Source organism: Odocoileus virginianus, chromosome 10 (assembly GCF_023699985.2).
Source record: "Odocoileus virginianus isolate 20LAN1187 ecotype Illinois chromosome 10, Ovbor_1.2, whole genome shotgun sequence".
Taxonomy (NCBI): domain Eukaryota; kingdom Metazoa; phylum Chordata; class Mammalia; order Artiodactyla; family Cervidae; genus Odocoileus; species Odocoileus virginianus.
Window position 1 is genome coordinate 7997091 of NC_069683.1, and position 27458 is coordinate 8024548.

The window sequence follows — 27458 nt, forward strand, 5'->3', positions numbered from 1 at the left end:
AAAATCTAGAGCAACGTTTTCTTATTAACATATACTTACCATACGCCCCAGAAGTTCACTTCTAGGTGTTTATACAAGTGATATGAAAACCTCTACATGTTCATATAAAACCTCTATATGAATATTCATAATGGCTGTATTCTCCTTACTGTTAAGAACTGGACAAACAGCAGATGTCCCTCAACTGTGGAACTGATAAAAGAATTGTGGTACATCAATATAATGGAATACCAGGGAAGCTGTGGTGGCTCAGATGATAAAGAATCTGCCTGCAATGTAGGAGACACAGGTTCAATCCCTGGCTTGGGAAGATCCCCTTGAGAAGAAAATGGCAACTCACTCCAGTATTCTTTCTTGAAGAATTCCACGGACAGAGGAGCCTGGCGGGCTATAGTCCATGGGGCTGCAAACAGTCAGACAAAACTGAGTGACTAACACACTACTCTACTAAATATAACAAATACTCCTCGACAATAAAAAGGAATATTACGTATAGATACACAACAAGACACTAACAACATGGTAGAATCTGAAACGCATTATGATAAGTCAAAGAAGCCAGGCACAAGACTATAATCTCTTACTTTCCATCTATGTGACATTCTAGTAAATGCAAAATAATATGCGACCCAAGACAGAAGAGAGATCATCAGTTGCCAGGGACAAGAAGTGGGGAGAGAGGTTGACTACCAAGGGCACGGGGTGAGTGACAGGAATGTTCTAGATCTGAACAGTGTTGGTGGTTGTATTCCTGTACACTAGAAAGGGTGAGCTTTTAAGGTTGAGAGGTTTAGGGGAGTTTTCCCTATGAATTCACAGTTATGAACATCAGTTAAGCAGTCAAAGAAGGACGATGGAACATTGGAGATTATACCAGTTATTTTAGGAGAAACATACAGAGTCACTAACAGAAAGCAAGGGGAACCTCAAATAGACTCATACATGAATAACTGGAAAACCAAAACTTTTTAAAATATAAGCTCCCAAGAACTTTTTAAAATGTAACTTTCCAAATTTAAAGGAAATCTATTAAAATCAAGAACTACAAAAGGAATTAATATAAGAAAATGTGAGAGGCAGCAATGTCTTTTAGCATGTCGTTTTACAGCAAATGTTCAGTAATGAGCACAAGAACCATCAGAAATATCTTCTACATAGTTGAGTCCCTTTCCTGTCCACATAAAACTATCACAACATTATTAATTGGCTATACTTTAATATAAAAAAAATTTTTTTAAAGGAAATACCTTCTAGTTGAGATGTATACATTTAAATATTTGCCTCTATCAGGGATAAAACAGGGATAAAACTCACTTCTTTTCAAGCTATCATCCACTCTTGACAAAACCAGCCAGCACATCTAAGAAACAATAGAACTAGAAATTCAAGCTCGGGTAACTTAAGGGCTGGAAAGGACCCTGATGAAATGTATGTCATTATTTCCTCCGCCAAAGTCATGAATCTTCTCATCTTTGGTGTCATAGGGTGTTGCTGTTTTCCACCCCTCTTCTGCAATGCCACATCAGCCAGGGTAGTGCCAAGGGCAAATTCTTTTAATGCAGAAGAAGACCTGAAAAAGACAGCAGTTGATTTACCCCTCTTTTCCACATTCTTGGCCCTCTCCAGATACACCTGCTGACAAGCCTCCACACTGTGGATTCAGATGCTACAAAGCAAAGCCGTTAATGCTTGCTGAACTGAGACCAGGGTCTCAGTAGAAGCTGGCGCTATGCAACAGAAACCTTAAAGGTCAATGTGGTGGGCCTTGGCTAGCAGGAGAATGATCAATGGACCTCCTCCTGCAGATTGACAAGAAGATAAACATCAAGGCAGACAGTCCTCAAGGCACGTTCTATCGTTCCATCCATCAAACGGACGCCACATATCAAACCTGGGAGAACAGCCTTGAAACAGTCCGAACACACACACAGATTCCCTTTGGTGAAATAACTGATCCAGCAGAAAACCCCACTATGGAAGCTGGTCATATAAACTTAATTCAAACTAATATTAGACACTGATTTATCCGAAACACTAGATTTCCTTTCCCAGAATGTAATGGGACTTTGGAAAACACAGTCTGATTGCTAACAGCAGAGCCTGTGGTTAGCACACAAACTTGCCAAGTTACCATGAAGGATGAAGCCTTCTGCTGCATGCCCTCACAGCCCCAGACTGTTTGCAAAGGGCAGGGATGAAATATTCCATATGTTTTCTTTGTCAGTGACATGGCTATTGAAAGCAAGGCCATGGTAGTCTCCCTGCTGAGGGAATGGGTCAAGCTATTCATGTGTAACCAGGCAGATGTCAAGATGGTAATGGGAAAAACATCTCAAACATTTTTTTTTTTTTTTAGAGAAAGAGACTGGGGTAGAAAAGGCACAACTGTATTTGAAACACTCAGCCAATCTAAATAGGTTGTTAGCACTTTTGCATGTGTTAGCTGCTGCTCTGGCTTTACAATTCATTTTCAACTCAGAGCTAAACTGAAACCCAGAAAAGTTTTTAAGGTTTCTGAGAAAGATTTAAGTGTGCTTACCAAGAATGTCATATAACTTTTGAGCAACGTGTGAAAGATTTTAAAGAAGGAATTTTAGTTCTAAAATTACTTCAAGGATAATAAGCTTTTCTTTATCCATAAAACACAAGCATTGGTCTCAAACATTAAAAAAAAAAACCAACACACAGGTATAACAAGTAAAATATCAAAGTAATTAAAAGAGAAAGTAATCTTATAATCTGCATATTGTTCCAAAGTGATATGAAGAGACAAGAATCCAGCTAAACTGTCAAACCTGAACAAATCTTATCCATCCCTAACATGGAAAGTGATGAGAAACTGCTTAGGCCCTCACTGGCGTGAGGTTTCTTAAAAAGTTAAGCGTTCCTGCATGAAAATGCTCAGTGTTCAGAAGTCTGGAAGTAGAACATTAGTGTCTGGAGATTACATCTTCTCCCCTGGTGGTCAAATGGTTAAGAATCCACCTGCCAGTACAGAGGACACAGCGTGGATCGCTGGTCTGGGAAGATTCCACACGCAGTGGAGCAGCTAAACCCACAGAGCACAACCATTGAACCCGCGCGCCGCAATACAAGAAGCCACTACAGTGAGAAAGCCACGCGCCGCAACGAAGGCCCTGCACAGCCAATAATTAACGAATTAATCTTAAAAAAGAAATACAGAGCACACTGACACTGTCTCAGGCTACCTGCCCATTTGCTATGAGGAGAAACAAGGTGTCCCCCTATTAGGAGAGCATCCTTTGACTTGACCAGCCATCTCAGGGAAGCAATGGCCAGCCAGAGACTAAGGCAAGAAAAGCATGATTTTCCCTGAGCTCTCTCCTCTAGAGAAACTGTAACCTCCAACCATTGCTTTCTTGTTGCAAAGGGAACAGCACCACCTACAAGAAGGGATCTTGATAAAAACATATGCGCTGTTCTTTCTCCACCAGGATCTTTACAGTTTTCTGAATGAAAAGTTGGCCAGCCAAGAAGACATTTTCCCATTAGTATGAGGGCTCACTATGAAGTCTCCAACAGGCTATGAACCCGATATACAAAGAACCAGAGAAACAGAGTTTAGAATTCTAAATCTAAATGACTTAAAGGGACAGCACACATAGACAACTGCTTAGTCACTCCCCAAAGAAATGACAACATAATGTAATGGGTCCTTCAGTTCAGTTCAGTCGCTCAGTCATGTCCGACTCTGCAACCCCATGGATTGCAGCACGCCAGGCCTCCCTGTCCATCACCAACTTCCGGAGTTTACTCAAACTCATGTCCATCGAGTTGGTGATGCCATCCAGCCATCTCATCCTCTGTCATCCCCTTCTCCTCCTGCTTTCAATTTTTCCCAGCATCAGGGTCTTTTCAAATGAGTCAGTTCTTCGCATCAGGTGGCCAAAGTATTGGAGTTTCAGCTTCAGCATCACTACTTCCAATGAATATTCAGGACTGATTTCCTTCAGGATGGACTGGTTGGATCTCCTTGCAGTCCAAGTGATTCTCTTGCGGTCACTCAAATAGGTTATGCTGAAATTTCTTACGTATGACTCTTGAAGTCAAGTGAACTACTTTTGCAGATGGAAAAGCCGATGTCCCAAGGGATTAAGTGATATCCCCAGGACTTCCCTGGTGGATATCAGGGAAGCTTCCAGTGGTAAAGAATCTGCCTACTAATGCAGGGGACATTGATCCCTAGTCCAGGAAGATCCCACATGCTGCAAAGCAGCTACGCCTGTGCTTCAGAACTGAGCATGCATGCCTAGAGCCTGTGCTCTGCAACAAGCGAAGCCAAGAGTCGCCCCCACTTGCTGCAAATGGAGACAGCCCACTCAGCAACTAAGACTCAGTGCAGCCAAAAATAAATAAATAATTTTTTTTTAATTCTTAAAAAAAAAAAAAGTGATCTCTCCAAGTGTGCAGATTGAGGATCTCAGAGGTCTTGATTCCTGGAAACCACACTCTCAAAAATAAAACCATTTTTGAAGTCTTGTTCATAAAAATAGGTGCATAAAAAGAACACTGGAGAGTAGACAGTGACATAAAAAGTTGGATTACGAGACCACGGATTCAAAATGACCTGGGGGAGAACAGAAAGCCAACCTGAAGTTTTTCTTTGTTATAAAGATAAGAAAACATTAAGATTTTAAAACACACCCCACTAATCAAACAAGATGAACTAGCAGTAGCACCAAATAGATGAGAAGTGGGATTATGATAAACCGCTAAGTACCAGTTAGTAAATCCACGTGTAATGTTTTTATAAAAAGTGAAAGTGCTAGTCACTCAGTCATGACCAACTCTTGGAGGCCCCATGGGCTGTAGCTCACCAGGCTCCCCTGTTCATGGGAATTCTCCAGGCAAGAATACTGGAGTGGGTTGCCATTTCCTTCTCCAGGGTATCTTCCCAACCCAGGGTTTGAACATTGGTCTCCTGCCTTGCAGGCAGATTCTTTACCATCTGAGCCACCAGGGAAATCAAGCTTTTAAAACATGATACTAAATGTTAAAATGCATTGAATATTCCTTTCTTAACTCTGATCAAATTGTAGAATTCTGTACAAGCTTGATATGAGATAAGGAGAGCATGAAGAGGAAGGAGGTCTCCTCTCTCCTGAGAAAAATCTAGTCTGCCAAGCCCTTCTCATAGCATCCATATTTATATATTTATATACTTTCTCTGAGGGCCTTTTAGCGTGAAGCTTACCCAGTAGGTAAATAGGTAAAGACAGAAGTTAATCAACATCAAAGCCCAATCCCCACTGTTTCAGAGAGAAGACTGCCAACTTGGAAGCACACCTCCTACCTTGCACTTCCAAACAAGAAGCGTGAATAAGAGTGAAACGTCTAATGGCCAACTGTCTACCTCGGTGGAAAACAGCTCCAGTCAAGCTCTTCAGGGCAGTCAGATATCACTTGCACTCGGTGACTCTGTGGCCTGTACTGAGAGCTCCATGTAGGCGCTCAGACCCTGGAGGGAATGGACAGGGGGGGCCCCAAGCAATCCTGCACCCATTCCTCAGTCATGCTTCCCACAGCACCAAGGGAAAGATGCCATCTCCTTGCCAAAGTTATGTTGCTCTACCTGGGAAGGAAAATTTCCCCACGGAAAACTTTAAAAATATACAGGAACAAGGAGAATCCAACTTATGATTTTTCTGGATCCCAGGCTCTGAAATTCAGATTCAAAGAATAAAAATATTCTGCTGTAAGTGTGCATTTCCATTCTTTTAATGGTTAACTTTATATTTAAAACTTTGTTTTCAAAAAGCTATATTCTCCTAGGGTAAAAATAAAGGGGGGGGGGGGCAGGGGAAGCTAACTCAAGGGGATTACTTAACTTTTATCCCATAATAGATTAAATATGCTTTCCCACTACATGTTTTCTCACTCGCACAGACAGCAGACGAGACTGGGATCTAAACGTATATCCAGTCTTGGTCCAGCTGCCTCCCAAAATATCTATGGTTTACATTTCCTTACAAGGATATTCTTATATTCTTAATGGGCCAACATTCTGCCAAGAGGGGTGGTTCAATGTTTTTCCCACAAGATCTTTCAGGACAGTAAAGCTAGGAGAACTATAAAAATATATATTTTTAATGTTTGTTTTTGAAACCTATACTCTTAGATAGGCATTCCTGAACCCCAATCATTTGCATTTAAAATAAGAGATGCCAAATGACAAATCTTACTGCAGGGGTGGAGGGACTAGGCTAGCATGCTCTTTTAACTAGCAAAATATGCAACGATATCAAAACATGCTTTAGAGACTAAAAACAACCACCCATTCAGAGTTTTAACTGCCTGTACACGACACACAATACTTCTATACATTTGCTAAAAACAGTTTCAGCCATATACAAAGTTTAATCACAAATATTTGTCTATGGGTGAGTGATTTCAGAGTATACTACAAGATAACCACATCTTGCCACTTAAAGGGGGTTTTGAGTAGTAACTTACTCAAGTCTTTAGAAAGTTGAGATGTTACTAAATGTATATGAATTAGAAAATCATTTTTTTTGTTGTTTATTTTTATTAGTTGGAGGCAAATTACTTTACAATATTGTAGTGGGTTTTGTCATACATTGACATGAATCAGCCATGGATTTACATGTATTCCCCATCCTGATCCCCTCTCCCACCTCCCTCTCTACCCAATCCCGCTGAGTCTTCCCAGTGCACCAGGCCCGAGCACTTGTCTCATGCATCCAACCTGGGCTGGTGATCTGTTTCACTATAGATAATATACATGTTTCAAATGCTGCTCTCTCGAAACATCCCACCCTCACCTTCTCCCACAGAGACTAAAAGTCTGTTCTGTACATCTGTGTCTCTTTTTCTGTTTTGCATATAGGGTTATCATTACCATCTTTCTAAATTCCATATATATATGTGTTAGTATGCTATAATGTTCTTTATCTTTCTGGCTTATTTCACTCTGTATAATAGGCTCCAGTTTCATCCATCTCATTAGAACTGATTCAAATGAATTCTTCTTAATGGCTGAGTAATATTCCATGGTGTATATGTACCACAGCTTCCTTATCCATTCGTCTGCTGATGGGCATCGAGGTTGCTTCCATGTCCTGGCTATTATAAACAGTGCTGCGATGAACACTGGGGTGCACGTGTCTCTTTCAGATCTGGTTTCCTCGGTGTGAGAAAATCATTTTTAAACTCAGTTTTGAATTCATTCAATTTCAAACAACAGAGCAGATACCTGGCCTGCTGTCTGCCCATACAAAAGAAATGTCTGGAAAGGCAAACAAATTAGTTATTGTGTAAGAGTACTGATTTGTTAAATGCCCTAACTCTTTTTTTCTTCACTGACAGACTTTAAAGCTAAAGTATTTTATTATCCTCAATGAATCTTTCAAAAAACTACACTTCACTGAACATAACTGGGGGTGGGGGGGTGGAAAAAATTAGCCATACCCTTGTCTATACAGGAAAACAAGCTTTTGGCATGGCCAAAAACTTGAAGGCTGCAGGAGGCAATTAAAGAGCAAGCTAGATAATACATTTCTAAAGTCAAAACCTTGATCTCTAGTTTAAAAAAAAGAAAAGAAAAGCTGTCTTATCAAGTTACATTAGTTACATTTTTCAGAGTTAAGGCACACTGGGGAGGGTGTAACTTTTAACCCAGGTGTACTGATAAATACTGAGCTTTTATGGAAATATATCTTTTTTTTTAAAGAGAAAAAGTGAGAAACAGTCTTAGAAAAATTTCAAAGAATCGCTAAAAAAGAGTCTTACAACTTTACTTGCTTGATAATCTACACAGATTCAGAGAGACTGCAAGCAGTGAGAGCCATTAGTCACCAATATCCATTATTTCTTGATAAGAAAAATGGGAATAAAAGGATAAATAAGCATAACCAAGGAGACCAAAGACCGAAATCCAAACTTGCAGGCTGTCTGTCAGTGCTTTCTACTACTACAAAGATGACTAAAATAAGAATCTGAGAGATAACCTGACAGAGGCCAAGAAAATGCCCAAACTTGCCTGGATCCACCTCCTAGTACAGAACTTTGATCTTCCCTAAGAGATTAAGTTGTCAAATGTTCCCTTACGACTCTAATGGTAAGAGCCAAATGCCTGGACATTGAATGTTTGTGATACCGTAACTGTCATTAGCATTGAGTTGGACTGAGAATCATAAAATATTAGTGGTTACCACAAGTCTTCAGGAGCCCCAGAAGGAGAGTCACTGGTTTAAATCCTGGGTACAACTCAGACCACACCCAGCACATTGTTGCCTTGTGAGGCAGTGAGTTTCCCAGTCAATGGATACATTCCAGTCAAGTAGGACAACTGGAGAAGTTTTCTGGCGGGGAGACGGGGGAAGATTCCAGGATTGAGACACCTACACTGCTCTTAACACGAGGGAATCAGACAAACGTACTGGGAAAAAATCAAATCAGATAGAAAGAAAACTCTTGGCAGTAAGAGTTGTTTACCTCCTTATCCTCAAGTGAAGAAACCAAGGCCCCAAAGGGTTAAGTATGTCACTACTCAAGGTCACCTGTGTGATTTACTGACAGATCTGGAAGCCAGCTCTCCGTATTCCCAGAATGCTCTTTCCTCTTGAATTGAAAGAGAATCCAGCAGTTCACTAGATTGTGAAATGAAGGACTTGTACTTAAAGATGTTCATATATTGCCTTGTTTAGAATAGAGTTCCCTGGTATATAACACAAATACTTCTCTAGAAAGACAGACCACAGAAAATAAGCTAACAGTGAAATTTACAGACAGCAATTGAGTCAGCAAGATAGCAAGACTTGACCATCAAAAAAGGCATAAACATTTAGCCACTGATTACTGACCTGCCAGGGAATACAACTAATGTTAGAGGAAACATAAGAAAATACTTTCAAATAATACTATTAAAAGAAAGGTGCTTGGTATCATGAAAAAGGTACACCTTAGGGAAGAATTTGAGATGATGCTTCCCAAAGAAGAAAAAAACAACAGATTATTTTTTAAAACCCTTCAAAGCCCCTCAGGTAACCATCAATTTTATATAGACAGCTAGCTAACCTGCCTCTGAACAGGGTACGCACACTGTGAAGGCTGGAGAGATTATGACTAATTACATGGAAGTGAGGACGTTGAGTAACTTTTTGTACAGTATCCAAATTACTGAAACAGGGTGATTTTATTTTCCAAGTGGGAAGCCATACCGACAGGAAACAAGCGGGGCTATTCTACCCCAGCAAAGTGCCTTAGCTAGTCAGGCATTCTGTAACAAGTCTCCATGGCAAATTTCCTAACACACACTTCTAAACACAAAGAACTCTTCCTCAGAGTGAGTGGCAATAAATAGGCTTGTGCAACTTCAACTAGAAGGATATTCAGATCCTTCTGGGATCTTTTCACGAAAGCAGCAGAACGCTATAGTCACCTTGCCATCCTAAAATTGTGAAAGGATTAAAAATCACAGAACATTTGGAAGCTACAAGCAGCCTAAATAGGACCTAGCGGATCCAGTGACTTCATTTTTCAGATGAAAAACTGTCACCTGCCTCCTAAAAAAAAAGGTAAAATGACTTGCCCAAGGCCACCCAATTACTGAGCAGCATGGTAAGAACTACGGTCAAAGGCTCAAACCTACCACCCTCTCCACAAAGCCAGAAACAGCCTTTATAGTCCTAAAACTATGCACCAGATATAACCTAGGGTGTGGAAATTTGTGTCCCTACAGGTCTCAAATTTTGTGGCTACACAAACCAGAGAACGTACATTCACAATCCCTTCCCCACCTCCACTGTGACTTCATCTCTTTATCTCCCCATCAAGAATCTTGGAACACAAGTGATTAAGACGGACCTTATTAGATCTAATAGAGGAATAACCTTGAATCTTTTTGATTAAAAATACACGTTGGAATTTTAATACTAGTCAGAGGACTTCCTTTCAAACATCTCAGGGTGAAGTGTGACAAGCCATTGCACTGTGACACAGGATGGGGAGCTGCTGCTGCGAAATATAAATAATCACTACAGGTGCAGCTGATGCTGTGAACACAAGAATCTCATCAACAATACTGAGGATTACATCTGACTTTGCCCCTAGACTTGGATAAAGCAGCTTTCAGCAGGAAATAGACACTGTTAGACTGAACAAGTTTAAACGAGCCTAAAGGAGAAGAAGCAGGTAGCCTCACTCCGGGGCCTTCTCAGATCTGGACAAAAGGCTAAATGCTGAGAATGCGGAGTTTGGCAATCCCGTGTGGGAATGAGGGCTGAATTCCAATCCCCAATTCTGCCCCTTGGTGTGCCCTGAAGTCCTTATTTATTCACTGCAACATTTTTAAAGAGCTTCCTGTGTTCTGGGCTCTGTGCACTCCAAGTTGAATAAAATAAAATCCCTGCTCTGTCGACCAAGAGTCTCCAATATGGGATGTGTACATCCGAGTGAGGTGAAGATAAGACACCACTGAGGAGGGACAAGAAAATACAAGAACTAATTTAAAATTAGAGTCTCGTCGTTTTGACTTCTATTTTTGTGATTACCATTTTACGGATAACCAAATAGGCCTTGGTGCCCATGCTCCAGAAATTAGAAAATCGGTCAATCAAAGTTTGGGGACACTTGATCTAGTCCCTTGGAGTGTAGCTTAGGCTCACCAAAACTGTGATGGGACAGCAAATCAGAAGTGCTTGCAAACAGACCACAGGTAATTGCAAGATGTCTTCTTGTAAGATCAACTGGAACGGGCAGATCATGGCATCCGCCCCTCCCCAGTGTGGCTTTTGAGGTCACTGATTTTCCAAAATGCAAATATACTGCCCTTGCGAAGCCCTTTACTTGCACTGGTCATATAACATATAATTTTAAGGGTGAAATGGAGAGTATTCAGGTGAAATAAGGAGTTGTCGGATATATAACTACTCTACAGGTCACGAAGGGAAGAAGAAAATGTAACACAAGTGCCCACTACCACAACTCAGAAAGTGCCATGATGTTGCTAGTTTAGGCAATCTGATCTGGGCTGGGGCCAATTATCTTCATGTTTCCCAAGCCATCCACAGTCACTTGCATAAGGCTCAAAGTCAAAAACAGAACATTTCACTACCTTTGGTGAATTCTAAAGAAAGATGTCTGATGCTCTATAGCAAGGAGTGCGCTCTCATAAAAATGTGATATTTCTTTGTGCTTTCTAGGTAATAATGTAAAACAGCCCTTTTCCTTACAGAGCAGGCAAGTCTAGTCATTAAAACTCAAGGAATCTGCTCAACTAGTTCTTTTCAACTGGTCAAAATAGTAAAATTATGCTTTTCTCTCTGGGGCTTGAAAGAAGTTTCAGGGAAAGGCACCTCTTCTGCAATGAATTCCCTAAAAGTTTAAAGAGGTCTTGGGGGGAAAAAACAGTCCCATCCCCTCCACCTAGTCTTTTTTCCTTCTTGTCTCCCCACTCCCACCCAAACTTTTCCACATGATGTATCTTTTATAGGCTAAATGCTCCTCAATGCAAAGTTAACATTTTTCACTGAAAAGTTAAATTTCACCTTATTGCAGGAAAATGACTTCAAATATGTAACTTCAACCTGAAAGGAGGGGGATTAAAAAAAGAGAAGGGGGTGGTGGTAGCCAAAGAATGAGACAGGTTCAAGGCAACTGGCCACAATACTCAAAAAACAAAGCGAAAACACACCCATTGGCAGACGGGCAAGCAGAACAGTTCCCACCACCCACCTGGAGGCAGCAATACTCTGGCCCGAATAGAGAGGATTCTCATGGGGGTCTGCTCTTTCTTTCCAACTGTCTAGGTCTAAGAGATCTCCCTCCGGAGCTATAAGGTAAAAGGAAATCCCCTTTACCCAAGGTCTTTCAGAACCCCTTTCTCTCTCAAACAGTTCTTTCCCTGCCCTTGATTTAATCTGCCACACAGCACAACAAGGAAGAACAGCAGCCTATACCAACCCCAGCGCTCAATTATCCTATTCTTTCTCTGCGGGGGCCATCTGCCAATGCCACCTCCAGCACCTATTTCAGATTCTTCTTTTCTGAAGCGAATGTCTAAAAGCAGAGACTGTCCCCATTTGCGGAGAGGGTCTGTGGAAGTCAGAACCATTTGAGCGGCTTCCCCAACCTCCCGGAGCTCCAAAGAAAAATTCTCCTGGTTAAGCAACAACAGAAAACGGCTACCTTTCAAGACGGGCAGAGCTTATGCTCTGGCACTTTCATTTTCCTCCAATATCCTGTACTTCAGGTCAGCATTCCTTCTCTAAAAGGCCTTGCTGGGTAAGAAGACTAACACGTCCAGAGAAACCTGCAATTTCCCCTCCTTCTCCCTTGTTTTGGCCTGGCTTCCCCGCGCGCTCCAGAACCCTGGGCGCTGGCTGATGAGTCCGGAGTGTAAGTGGACCCAGGTGCCAGGCTGCTGTCCCCGGACAGGGCCAAACCGGAAGGCCACTGGCCCTGACTACCGTACAGGTGTTTCTTCCCACAGGCTGGAACCCGGGAGGCTTCAGGTGCTTCCCCACGAAAACCGCCTCGGTCTCAGACTCGGGCCAAGTTCGAGGCGCCCTCACCCCTAACGCCTGCAAAGCTCTTGCCAGATGAGCAGGGGGCCCGGGTGAGAAAAGAAAGTCGCGTGGAAAGGTTGCCAAGGGCAAGCGTTTCCAGACTCCTCTTTCCTCCTCGGCCCCAGATGCACTTGAGAGTTGGGGTGGGGGAGCTGGTGATCGTGCCCTTAAAGTCTGGGGAAAAGAGCTACACAGGTCTCGCTTGGAAAACCCGTGGCGCCGGAGTGAGTGCCAAGGAGGTGCCGGCGCCCCCCGCCCCACCTCTGCACTCGGCGGGATGGGGGTGGGGGGTTGGGATGCGATCGGCCACTGGCTCCGCCCCCCGGCGCCCCTTCCCCCGGCGCCCTCGCAGCCCGCACTCACAGCAATTGGGTGAAAGCGCTGAGCCCCTCGGGCACGGCCGTCAGCCCCTTCCCGGAGCAGTCCACCCGACGGTCGCCGTCGCAGCTACAGGGCGCCGCGCAGAGAGGCGGCGCCGCGCCGCTGGGCTCGGCCGAGCCGCGCAGCCCCAGGGCGAGGAAGCAGAGCAACCCCAGCGGGCCCGGCATTGCTGCGGCCGCCACCCGCGCCGGCCTCTCCCGCGGCGCAGCTAGCTCGGGGCGCCTCCGCCGCCCTCCGACGCCCCCCGCCGCCCCGGGCGGCAGGCCTGCGGGTTGGGCCGGGGGCTCTCCTCTCTCGGCAGTCACGCGGGCTCGGCTCCTTCAACAGTCCGCCGCAGCAGCGCAGGGACGCGGCGCTCCGGAGTTTCGCCCTTCCCGCTGCTCCATGGAAGCGCAGAGGCAGCCCTAGGTCCTCCCGCGGCTCAGGCCAGCCGGCCCGGCCGGGCGCAGCTGCGGGGGCCGCGCTCTGCCATCGCACCCGCCTCCCGGTCCCCGGCCTCCCGCCGCAGCCGCTCTTCAAGATTGCGGAGCGCAGACTTCAGCCATGCCGGCCCCTCGCCCCAGCCCCCGCCCGGCTCTCGCACAAACACCCGGGCTCTTTCTCGCTCTTCTCGCAGCCGCGGCTCGATCTCCTCCCGTCCTTTTTCCCTTCTAGGGTTGCACGCTCGGGTTCCCAAGCCCCCAGCCGCTGGGTTATGCAAATCACTTAGGTACATGCAAAACTAACCCCTCTCCCGGAGCGCCATTGGCCGGGGGAGGTCTCTAGCTTATTACTATGCGAGGAGGGGAGCCGCCATTGGCCGAGAGTGGACCAGAAGGGCGTGTTTATAGGGCGTGAGTGACAAGGTGGTGGTGGTGGTGGTGGTGGTGGTTCTACGCAGAAATCCCTGACTTGGCTCAGTTTGCGTTGCAGGTTGTGGATCGAAGGTAGAAGGATCTGAAGACTTAGAATCTGGTTTTTCCCTCCCCCACTCGTTTTCTTCCCCCTGCAGAAATTGGATCTCCTAAATTGGACGACCTGAAAAGTAGAACTTGACTCCAGCATTGTTAAGTTTCAAATGACTCTGTGCTGCTTCAAATGGTGAGGACTCTGGGAGCTGTGCAAATGGGAAAAAGATTAAACAGAAGGGAAAAAGCTTCTCTTAATCTGGCATAAATATTTAAGTTTCACCTATATACTAAAATTAAAACAGTGTATCCCCCACGAACCTCTCCCTTCACCTAACATCTTTAAAAAAAAAAAAAAAAAAAAAAAAACCCCAAGGGAGGAAACGTGCTGGACCTCAGTTTCGATGAGGAGACGGTAGTGAGTTCTGTGCTCTGTCCAATATCATCACAGAACAGCTCCTGAGCTCCTGGTTCCTTGTATGGTACCCTTGGAGCCTTCTCTAAACTGGATTCCATTGTCTAAATCACTTCCATTATTTGCTGGCAACTCTTAGGAACGAGTGAAAACTGTTAATTTTGTTTCTTTGATTCCTTTAAACACTTCTCTTTCATTACAACAGAATTTTCTTGCCAAGATATCATTATCTTCTTTTTTTTATAACAATAATATGTTACACTGATTGATCTTATTTTGGCCAAATAACTCGTTTCCTTTCTTTAAACTTTAGTAAGCATAAGAATCACATGCAAAACTTGATTAAAACTGCAAAGCATCCTAATAGGCTTTAATGCCTCAAAATCAACATTTTGATGCATGTCAAGTTGGGAACTTTATCCTTTGCTTTCACAGAATAAGATCTTAGGGCTGGGAACATAAGTGAAAGGAGAGATTTGGATTTTGGAAAAGGGAGAGATATAGATTTTATTGAAGAATACATTTCTATTATCTAGGAGATGAAGAAGGTAAGAAAAGATGATTCAAATTTGCAGCTTGTCCAAGAAGACAAATATCAGGAACAAAGAACATGGATAGAGAAAAAAAAGAGGTAAGATATGTTAAAGTCTTAGTGTTTCCTATAGTTGCTACATTATGTATGCTTTGCTTTAAACTAGCCAATTAGTCTTTGCTTCTTGGATAAGATGCCCCAAGAGAGGAAAAGAACACACTCTGATTTTTAAGATACTATCCCAGATAATAGAAAAAAATAATCAGCTTTTCCATAACCCTTAAGGACCTGGAAGGAGATCTAGATGAACCAAAATTTGATGACAGACAAGAGATAAACTTAATAGAGACTCTGCCTGCAGACTGGTTCTTCTTTCTAGCTTTTCATGCCATGGATGAGTAAATAGGTAGCATCCACTGGCTTGATAAGAGGAAGTGGAGCAATGAAGGAGGCATCACTTCCTGGTGATGCTTATACAGGGTGTGTTGACTTGTGGACAAGCTGGACTTTGGTCCCACTCACACTCTCACCCATTCTTACAAATACAGACCTATTCAAGTGTATGCTTCTGCAGGCTGCTCTATTAAGGAAACAAAAACTGAGAGATTGTGAGGGTTCTCTGGGAGTACAATAATGACTGAATTAAAAGTCCTCGAATGTACAGAATTTCACTTTTTATAAAATGCTTCCAAATTACAAAAGAACAGAAATCTAAGTTCAGAGCAGTCAGCTTAAGAAATACAGTGTTCAAATGTAGTTGAAGTTCCCTTTGTACTCCTCCCCAATTGTATTCCTTTTCTTCTTTCTTTCCCTGGGAAGTAAGCCCTTGCCTAAACTTCATCATTAATGCCCATGCATATTTTCATGCTTTTTGTATGTGCGCATCCCTAAAAAGAATATCATTCTGTATTCTTCAGCAACTTGTTTTCTTCAACCTGTGAGCTTTGTCCATGTTCATGAACTATATGCTATTGTTAATTCATTTTCATTACTACATAGTATTCCATTTAAAAGTATTCTCAGTATTTATTTGTCCATTCTATTTAAACTTGTGGTTTTTTTCTAACAATACTACCATGAATATTCTTGTTCAAGTTTCCTTTTTCATATATGCAAGAGATTCTCTAAAAGGTATTTTCCTTTATATATGTGTGTGTGTCTAGGAGTGGAATTGCTGGGTCATAGCTTAGGTACTGAAGAAGGCAATGGCACCCCACTCCAGTCCTCTTGCCTGGAAAATCCCATGGACAGAGGAGCCTGGTGGGCTGCAGTCCATGGGGTCGCTAAGAGTCGGGCATGACTGAGCGACTTCACTTTCACTTTTCATTTTCATGCATTGGAGAAGGAAATGGCAACCCACTCCAGTATTCTTGCCTGGAGAATCCCAGGGACGGGGGAGCCTAGTGGGCTGCCGTCTATGGGGTTGCACAGAGTTGGACACGACTGAAGCGACTTAGCAGCAGCAGCTTAGGGACACTCACACACTCACCATTACTGGATGTCAAATGGCTTTCCGAAGTGACTATGCTTACTTGTCCTTCCTTCAGCAGAGAATAAGAAACCCCATTACTCTACTTCCTACCAATAATAATGTTTTAAGACTTAAATATTTGTGAATCTGATGCACACCGAATAAAATCAAAGTGTAGTTTAAATTGAATTTCCCTGATTACAGCTGCATCTTCTCATGTATTTATTGGGCATTTGGTGTGCTCTTCTATGCACTGCCTATTCGTTTCCTCTGCCTGTTTGTTTTCTGTTGAGTTGCTTGTATTTTCTAGTTTCGGGCCAGATAGTAAATATTTGGAGCCTGTGGACCACATGGTCTCTGTCATAACTATTCAACTCTGCCATTGTAGCACAAAAGCAACCATAAATGATACGTAAGCAAATAGATGTGGCTGTGTTCCAATAAAACTTTTTTTTTTTTTGGGCAAAAACACATGTTGGACTAGTTCTGGCCCGTGGGCCATACAGTTTCCCAACCCTGTTTTATAGGTGCTAATCCTTTATTGAAATCTAATTATTTTTTAAAACCATTTGTAGGATTATGTAAAATTCAGGAGGACACGCCTCAAATGTAACCATCTTACCTTGCCTGTTGACATTAAGCACTTTTAAACTTCTGGTCTCCGTGGTGAGCTCATGGTGAAGATTATATTGCAGAATGAGCCCTGAAGAGTCCATTGCAAGCTTAAACATGCCCCTCTTTCTAGAATGAATGTTGTACAAGTTGTCCTGGTTGCTTAGGGTTTATCATACCTCCCATCCAAAAGACACCCCAAATATTGACCTGATGCAATCACATGATAGGTGAATAATAGCTGTTGACTTTATGAAAGCATGTGTGCCAAACCCACCACCCGATGCTAGAAACACCCGATGTTTTGTTGTTGTTGTTTAGTCGCTAAGTCATGTCTGACTCTTTGCAACCCCGTGGACTGGGCCCACCAGGCTCCTCTGTCCGTGGGGTTCTCCAGGCATGAATACTGGAGTGGGTTGCCATTTCCTTCTCCAGGGGATCTTCCTAATCCAGGGGTCCAACCCACAACTCCTGCAGTGCAGGCAGATTCTTTATCGCTGAGCTACCAGGGAAGCCCTAGAAGCTGTTTATGTTATTAAAATTATGTATGTATCTACACATACATATTTGTGGGGTTTTAATATGTACATATACGTACATAAACACTTCAAAACATAATAGATTCAGGAAATAAGGAAAGACTATCAAGTGTAATCCCTACCCCTCAGACAACTGATACGGCCCTACTCTAACAACTGAGTCCTCAAGGTAAACGCTTGTTTCTATGATCTGCTGCCTCCACATCTGCATCCAGGGCTCTGGGCTGGTGGAACTCCCACACTGGGCCCCAGAGACTTGCAGTCTTAGTGTCTCACTTACTTGTCCTTTTCTTTAGAGTCTCAAATGTCTCTAGAGTGGTCCTGTTTTGCACAGGAAATAGCATCTATTTTTTTAGGGATAATTTTAAACTACAATGATTATCTTGAATCACACACAGAAAATAAAAATAACAAATTGTTGAAAAATTAAAAATATCTTTTTAAGCTGTACACTTGGTCAGACTTGGGCTTCTGGGACCTCCTTCTTCTGCCACCTGTGTAGAATTGATGGACTTTGGCATGTGACGACTGGCAGTAAGGTTTCTGGTGTGACTGAAGACCATTCTTGAAACCAGCCCTTTTCAAAACGTCACCCCAAAATTTCTTAGTTTCTTGACCTGGTCAAATATCCTGAAGTCAGATGTCCTTTTCAGTACTTTTAAAGACTTGTATTGACCCTAAACTTCAAAATATTAGGACAAATATCAGAAATATTTTCCTATACATAATATACCTAATATATATTCTTAACCCTTTCTAAGTCTGATTTTCTTTTCCTGGTATTTCCATTTCAAATCTAACCCAAGAAGAGAATGAGAGTCAGTGCAACAATTTCTGAATTACACAACTGCTCATAGATCCCGAGGTCCAAGTAATAATAATCTACTAATCTACATAATCTACTAATGATAAACAAAATGAGGCAAAAAAAAAAAAATTAAATGAGCATTAAAGCAGCCAGGCATTATCACAGAAAAGTAAAGGGAGATAAATCAGAGTAGAGAACTGTGAAGATTATCACCTAGTCATGCTGAGCGTTTGGTTGGGCCAAAGTTTGAACACAGAGTTCAGACATAGAATGTGGTTCCTGTTCACTCCCTCAAAATTCCAAATAGAACTTGAAACATTTTGGAAAGACCGTAACATGAGACAATTATTTCAAAGAACTACATGCAAAGTCTCTGAAACCCATAAAGGACATGGACAGAAAGCCAGCACTTGGGATGGGGTGTGGGGCTGAAGACAGTTCTACTGCTGAAATGTATCCTCGAAAGCTCTTCCTTGTCTACAAGAACATATATGCGAAGAAATCTAGGAAAGAAGGCAGTGAGAGGTTGTAGACTCAAGGAGAAGTTGTGGGAAGAGGTGGAAAGAATACTTTACATTCTGTAGATTGTCTTTCTTTTCCTGTTCTGGCTCCTAATGCTGTCTCAAAAAAGACTTCTTGGGTAAACACATCTTAGGTAATTTCCTTTCTTTTTGTCTAACAACAGCTACCATCACTCTCTTCGAATTAAAAGGAGTGGCAATCAGAATGAAAATTTTAACAATCCCAAGGTTTCTGAAAATGTCTTTAAAATAATTTCAAAAATAAAAATTCTGAGGCAATTGCTCTAAAACTTCAGGCAACCTACCAACCATCTATAATTCTCAAGATTACTTGGAAAGAGGCAAAGCAACGGAGGGTTTGGAGACTGGATCGAGGGGGCTGGACGTTAGGGTGAGGACAAAAATGCTTCCTTGGGGTCTGGTTGACAAAATCTGGCACTATTTATTACACACTTTTTTTTTTTTGCCTCAGGTTAGTGTTAAAATATATGAATTCAGTTCATAGAACACATATGATGAAAGTTAAAAATTTTCAATATGAAAGAGAAAATGGAGGACCTTGAGGTGTTAGGGAAACACATTATATTCACTTTTCCAGTTTGTTCCTTTTAGTCCAAAATAACACAAACTTGTCAAGCTTTTCAACATTTGTGGGGAGTTTCCCCCCGCAAGGAATAGTTACCATACATCTAACACCTCAGACTCAACTGTCTTGGGGACTGAGCAGTTTCGAACAATTCACAGGTAAGTCAGTTGGAGAAGACTTTAGACATACAAATTCCACCTCCATTGATTCTGATATAGTAGGTCTGGGATGGGGCCTGAGAGTCTCAGTATTTTAAAAGTTCCGACTCTGATGTAACTTGCCACCCAAATTTATGGGTCTCTGCTACAGGATTGTTTGGGTCCTTTGAGAAGCAGACACCCCAATAGTATTGCTTATGCAAAAGATTCATGAGGGGAAATGTTAGTGAAGAAACATGGGGCGGGAAGGACGGGAGACTTTTAGAGCCCTGAGATCTTATGATGCAAGTTTGACTCCAGGTCAGAGAGGAGAGGAGGGAAGAGTGGTTGGATGAGTCTCTGATGGCAGTGCAGTTTCATCAAAGCTTGGTAAGTCCAATGGGGAGACCCTAAGACCAACTCACCCATCAGAGGAGTCCCGTGCCTCCTGCCTTAGTATTTCTGCTGCACTCAGTCATTGACTGGGACCAGCCTCTGGGAACTATGATGAAGAACTTCCCAGCAGGACTGTTAGTCAGTTAGTCTCCCTGTAGTCAGAGATTGGTAAGGTGCATTTTCTTGGCAGCCTCAAAATAGAAGGTATGATTTGGAGTCCCACCTGTCAAGCAGCTTACAATTCAACTTATAGGATTAAGAAATTTAGGCTTAAAAAGGACCTTAAGATCTGTTTAAGCACCTAAGGCTTAAAAATGTTCAACAGCATCTTTGCTTCTTCTGGGTATGTCTAGAGTCAGCATTAGGGCTCCCCTGTTGGATCAGACAGTAAAGGATCCTCCTACAATCCAGAAGACCCTGGGTCCAGAGGATTCCCCTAGACAGAGGCATGGCAACCCATTCCAGTATTCTTGCCTGGAGAACTCAATGGAAGGAGCCTGGCGGGCTACAGTCCACGGGGTAGCAAAAAGTTGGACACAGCTGAGCAACTAACACCTCACACATGGTCAGAGTATTCACATCCTCATTGGGGGTTGACTCCATCTTTGGATGGTTCTGGCTGTTAGAAAGTTCTGTCTTAGGTTGTGCCAAACTTTCTTCTTGATACTTGTGAAATCCTCAGAAATAGAAGGAACTTTGGAGATTACCAGTTAAATCTTATTTACCAGAGAGAAATCAGACCCACGGAGGATAACTGAATTACCAGAGGCAGCATACCTAGTCACCAGCAGAACTGGAGCTAATATGTCTAGGTCAATTGCTCATTCCACTCTATACTTGGCTTGACAATGTATTGTTAATTTGCAAGGAAAGGAGAACATTAAAAAAAAAAAAGTTTAGTGTCATACAAAGCAGGTTAATCGCAATACCTCAGTTTTTGATTTATTTAAAGGAACTTACCAGGTCCCTCTGAAATGAATTTAAAAAAAAAATCTTTTGGTCACACCTCATGTCATGTGAGATCTTAGTTCCCCAACCCAGGATTGAACCCACACCTTCTGCATTTGAAGTGTGAAATCTTAACCACTGAGCCACCAGGGAAGTCCCTGAAATAACTTTTCTTTTGATTAAACATGCTGTTTGAATTTGGGTGACAATAATCAAAAGATATAAAGCTGAAAATAATTTCCAGCCAACTAAAGTTGTTCATACTTAGTAGAAGGATCAAAACAATGCTGAATCAATTGTAATCCTCTCCCACCCCAGAAAACCTATACTGAATAGTAGATATTTATGTAATTTATTTAGGTTTGTTTTCTTTTAGAATGTGTTTAGAAAGTTTTATTCCCACAAGGCTTTGATTTCATAAAATACATAGAAATACTAATCTGGGGCTTTAAAGAAAAGGTTGAGTACATTTTAAAACTTAGGCCTGATCCCTGGTGGCTTAGATGGTAAAGAATCCACCAGCAATGTGGGAGACCTGAGTTTGATCCCTGGGTTGGGAAGATCCCCTGGAGTAAAAAATGGCAACTTGTCCCAGTTCTCTTGCCTGGAAAATTCCACCGACAGAGGACCCTGGTGGGCAACAGTCCACGGGGTAGCAAAGAGTTATCGGATATGACCAAGTGCTTCACTTCATTAATCTTTAGTTAGCAAGAGCTATTAATACTAGAAAATTATTAAATAGTATCAACAGCACTTTGGTGCCACCTTGTGGTAGAACATAAAAAGATAGGAGGAAAAGGTTCTGGTTACAGAAGGAGGTGGGAAGAAAAGAGGGATGTGTGTGTTAATGACTCCCTTAATCCAAGTATTCATATTATAAAATGTCACATTGAATTTTAAAAATTCAAATTTTGCCAATGTTTGCAATTTTTAAGAATTAATTGTTTAACATGGTTTAAAACTTTGTGTTTTAATTCTGTTTCCAACATTACTTACATGTTCACATGTTTATCTGGCTAGAATGACACCACACTTTCCAGGTTTTACCTCTGTCTCAGTGGTTACTTCTAACTGCTTCCATTGGAAGCACTCACAACATGGGAGATTGGTAAGTGGGAAGAAGGAAGAAGCATTTCTATCTCATATCTGCCCTTCTGGGGATGGTATCTAGGGCACAAACAAGCTCTGCCCCTGAAGAATGGTCATGATGAGAATTCAGTCATGGTCCAGATGCAGAGGGTTGATGTGGCGAATTTGAGAAGCACATTTTCTTAAGCCTAAGGTATGTATGCCTGCCCCGTCTTTAACAGAAAGTAGGCTCCTGGAGGCAAGGGCTTTGTGTTTGTTCTCGACTGTACCCCTACCCTCTAGAACGTGACTGGCACAGAGAAGATATTCAATAAATATGTGACGTAAGAATAAATAAATAATAAAGGTGGTATCTTGGCCCACATCGGCCAATTCATTTATTTCCTGCCACATTCAGAACCGTAGAGGGGGAAAGAAACACTCTTTACTGGGCCCTATCGAAACACTAGTTTCCCAGATATTTACATGGGTGACTTCTTCAGTTCACACCATTCAGGTTCAAATGTCATCTCTTCAGAGAGGCGTTTCCTGTCCTCTCTGTAAAATAGCACCACCATGTTCTTTCATGTCATTCTCTCGGCAAGTATGGATTGGACTGTCTGCCACATGCCAGGCACTGTTCTCAGCTGAGTATATGGAGGAAATAGAACAGAGGCCTGCCTTGCCCTCAAGTTTATGATTTTGCCGAAGTAGTGGGCTGACAAAATAGACAAATACATCATCAGATTTCAGGCAGAAGGAACATCAAGTGTAAAGGCCTGTCATGCTGAAGAAAGGGAAGGGCTGAAATGAAGAGGGGAAAGAGTGGAGGACTTCAGAGGGAGGCATATAGTATGGACTGGGGGTGTTATGGTGAGGTGCTTAGATTTATATTCTAACTATGGTGGGGAGTCAATGTTTATGTTAAGGGTAATTTATAGAAGAGGATCATCAGCACAGCAGGTGCTTAAAAATTAATACTAGTACTCAGTCATTGCAAGCATTATGTGAAATACTGTATGGAGGTTGGTGCAGTATAGAAGTTCAAAGGAAAATTAAAAAAACTAGCTGCTTAGATATGGTGGGTCCATGTCTCTCAGCCCACCTCGGACAGCCCAGAGAGAAGGGATGGTAGCATCAATGGTTTTGAACCTCAACGAGTGATTTAATGGTGCTGAGTCTTTTCTCTTTGGCTTTCATCCTTCTTGCCCTCCTAGACTTCTTAACACTCATTATTGCCCTATAGTATGTTGCTTTCTTGTTCCTGGGTGTGTGTGTATGTCTGTGTGTGTGTGTGTATGACACAGGACTCCAGCTCAAAAAAGAAAAAATATATATATATGTATGTATAACTGAATCATTTTGCTATATACCTGAAACTAACACAACATTGTACATTAACTCTTAAGTCGCTCAGTCGTGTCTGACTCTTTGCAACCCCATGGACTATATAGTCCATGGAATTCTCCAGACCAGAATACTGGAATGGATAGCCTTTCCCTTCTCCAGGCTATCTTCCCAACCCAGGGATCTAATCCAGGTCTCCTGCATTGCAGGCGGATTCTTTACCAGCTGAGCCACAAGGGAAGCCCAAGAATACTGGAGTGGGTAGCCTATCCCTTCTCCAGTGGATCTTCCCGACCCAGGAATCAAACCAGGGGTCTCCTGCATTGCAGGCGGATTCTTTACCAACTGAGCTATCAGGGAAGCCCACATTACTCTATACTTCAATTAAAAGAAAAGCTATTGGGAATTCTCTTGGCAGCCCCAGTGGTTAGGACTCTATACTTTCACTGCCATGGCCCCAGATTCAATCCCTGGTTGGTTAGGAAACTAAGATCCTGCAAGCTGCATGGCTTAGTCCAAAAAAAAAAAAAAAATTGTATATAGAATGGGTAAACAACATCCTACCGTATAGCACAGGAACTATATTCAATGTGATAAACCATGGTTGAAAAGAATATGAAAATTTTTTACGTATATGTATGACTGAATCACCTGGTGTACAGCAGAAATTAACATTGTAAATTAACTACAATAAGTTTTTCTAAAAATGAATGTAAGGAGGGGACTTCCCTCCCTGGTGCTCCTGTGGTTGACTCTGTTTCTACTGCCGGGGGCAGGAGTTCAATCCCTGGTTGGAGAACCAAGATACCGCATGCCGTGTGGTGTATCAAAATAGGAAGAATAGGTGAGAGGAAAAAACCAGTTAAAAATGCACTTGTGGTGCTGGGGAAAAAGTATGGGCTTTGAAAACAAATTTGAGATTGAATCTTGGCCACATTGATCACTAACTGTATGATTTTGGAAAAACTATTTGAGCTGATTCTGTGAAAGTTATGTGCACCTACCTTAATGCATGCCATCACTGTTATCGTTTTTATATGGTTCCAGGGTAAGTTCTTTTTCTACTTGCAGAATTAAGTCAGTCAATTCACCAGGGTATACGAGGCACCATATTGTGCTAGGCGATGGGGGAATAAATGTGAACAATACAGTAGTGATCCTTCTTCCTGTCACTGGAACTTAAATTCTAATACGAAAGCACGATTAAGCACATAATATAAACAAAGAAGGGCTTTTCAGGTGGCTCAGTGGTTAAAAAACCCGCCTGCCAATGCAGGAGACACCAGTTCAAACCCTGGGTCAGGAAAATCCCCTGGAGGAAATAGCAACCCACTCCAGTATTCTTGCCTGGAGAACTCCATGGGCAAAGGAGCCTGGCAGGCTACAGTTTGTGGGGTTGCAAAGAGTTGGTCACAACTTAGCAACTGAACAACAATAATAAACAAGGAAACAAAGTGTTGCCATATTAGCAGAGGATGAGGAACCTACCTACCTTTAGATGGAACAGATAGTGACTCCAGCTTATACCTGAATGAGGAGCAGCCAGCTAGGGGAAGAACCAGAGAGTGAGCTTCCAATGAGGGAACTGGTATGGAGTAGAGCAACTGCAATGCTGGGATAAGATGAGATTTGAGGAAGGAGGGAATGGATTATGCAAGACCTTTTAAATCATGGCAAGGGATCTGGATTTTATTCCAAGCAAAACAGAAAGTTTTAAGGAAAGGACGCAATCAGTTATAACTGAAATAATGCTTCGCATCAGGCATGCATAAGGAGCCAGCACAAACCTTTACAGGGTGAAACACCCCTGGCCAGAGACAAATGCTCATCACAGTCCCATCAGAACAAGGGCCATGCAGAAATGCCTCTCTTCAGTGCTGAATATTTTGCCACTGCAAACTCCTGGAAAGTCCTTGAACTGAGAAAGATAAGCCAATGCAATAACTGGCAACCTAAAATGGGGAAAAACCCAAGTTCTGAGGGGCTGATGAGCCCAGGAGGCCACTTGAGGCACAGGTCAATTACAGATGCATACATGTCTTAAGAAAGCATTTTAACCACAGCAGAGAACCCCTTCCCTCGCTCCCAGAGGCCAGGAGTCTTACCCTTTCTTCACCAAAACCATTTCCAATGAGACCCTCTGACTGTACACAGGAGCCACATTTTGCTTCAGCACCCATTTTCAATAGCGACGCCACCAGAATCTGGGTTCTTATGTATCTGCTTTCCAGGGCTGCCATAATCAAGTACCACATACCGGGTGCCTTAAAGAAATTTACTGTTTCAGTTTTGGAGGCTGGAGTCCCAGATCAAGGTATCCAGAGTCAGTTACTTCTGAGGGCTCAGGGAAAGAATCTGCTCATGGCTCTCCTTGTTTCTGTGGTTAGTTGTATTAATAGAACTATCACCCCAGTCTCTGCCTTCATCTTCCCATGGTGTTCTCCCTGTGTGTGTCCAAATTCTCCTTTCCTTATAAGGACACCAGCCATTCTGGAATTGGGCCCACCCCAATCATCACACTTTAATCATTTCTAAAGACCTTATCTCCAAATAAAATCACATTCTGAGGGGTTAAGGTGCCAACATATCTTTTGAGGGTAGGGAAAACAGACAATTCAATCCATAATATAACACAAAGTCAAAAGTTAGCATCTAAACTCTGGGTTCAATGTACATCAAATAAGAAACACCAGAAATAAAAATTCTCCCAGGGCTATTTCATGCTTTCAGTTTGCACTTCCTTGCCAAATAAAAACAAAATTAAAGGTTTGAGTTTTTGTTACTCTCTGATGAAATGCAGTAACTGTCACATAAAGGGACTCGTGTCACCAATGGCTACAATTTTTTAATCTGATTGTTTAGAACAATTCTGGAGAGACTTAGAATCCTTCCAAGCTCTCTCTCCTAAACTTCTAAAAGGACCAAATCAGATCCTGACTGTGTCCAAAACACATGTTTTTATAGCTGACGAGAATCAGGAGAGCTTACACACAACCTGTTAGTGTGAAGTGCTTGTGCTTTTTAAAATATATTTAAATCAAAATAAAGTTGACAAATGGAATCTGTATGAATTTACTTTTGCTCTGTATATAAACTAAGTCCTAAATATTTCATCAGGTTTTTTGCCAACAAAGAAATAAATGTAAAAAAAGACCAGGTCACCACTTCATCATATTAAAGGTAGAATAATCAATGATAATGAACATAACAAAACCAGAATTTAAAGATTTATAGAGAACGCTATTCTGGTCTACTGAAATTTTGAAGAAATTGAGGGCTAACAATGTGTTCACTGTACCCTCAGTTGCCCGTATATTTTTATGCCTTTAAAAAGTTCACTATGGTGAATTATGCCTTGTGTTGTCTGAGGCCCATTCCAGCAATTCACTTATCTTCAGGTCATATCCTCCCTACAAATTGCTTTTCTGATTAACAAATCTCTTACTGGGACTTATTTCTTACAAGTTTCATTCTGAATGTGACCTCAACCCTACGTCCCCCAAACTCCGCTTTATTTTAGAATTCCATGAGTTTCTTTGATCACAGTGAAATCTGAAATTTCCTGTAAATCTTGTTTACTTTCAAGCATAATTTAAAGGTTAGTTATCTAATCTTCCAGGCATCAAAAATAGGAACTTGCTGGACTCCCCTGGTGGTCCAATGGTTAAGAATCCACATGCTAATGCAGGTTTGATCCCTGGTCTGATCAGATCCTGGTCCTGGTCCTTTGATCCCTGGTCCCACATGCCGAGAACTAAGCCCGGGCACCACAACTCCTGAGCCAGTGCCCTAGAGCCCACGTTCCACAAGAGAAGCCTCCGAAATGAGAAGCCTGCGCACTGCAGCCAGGAGCAGCCCCTGCTCCTGGAAACTACACAAAGCCTGCGCGCAGGCAATGAACACCCAGAGCAACCGAAAGTAAAAAATAAGAACTTGCTAATTTTAATTATTTGGCAAAAAAACCATAATTAGCCTCCAACTAATAAAAATAAATTTAAAAAAAATTTATTTGGCCACAATGTCTCCCTTTAGCTAGATAAGGCCCTAAAGCTATCATACACAAAAATAACAGCAAACATAAACAGCACTTACTGTGCAGGCCATTTTCTAAGGGCTTTACAGGTCACAATATGACACAGGCATCCTCACTACACAGACAGATGAAGGAACTGGTAAGGCACAGAGCGGTAACCTGCGGAAGGTTACAGTCATGGTGAATCTACAATTCAAATCAGGGCTGTCAGGCTCTAGGTTCTGTGCTC

At 42.3% G+C, this 27458-nt stretch overlaps 1 protein-coding gene across 1 annotated transcript in view; it reads right to left on the minus strand.

Moving 5' to 3' along the window:
• Positions 1-13463, minus strand: part of LGR4 (leucine rich repeat containing G protein-coupled receptor 4) — a 101250-nt gene extending 87787 nt beyond the window's left edge. Inside the window, exon 1 of the mRNA XM_070472968.1 lies at positions 12912-13463. Coding sequence (XP_070329069.1) covers positions 12912-13096 — 185 coding nt within the window. The 5' untranslated portion in view covers positions 13097-13463. The remainder of the gene's footprint in view (positions 1-12911) is intronic.
• Positions 13464-27458: the final 13995 nt, after the last annotated feature.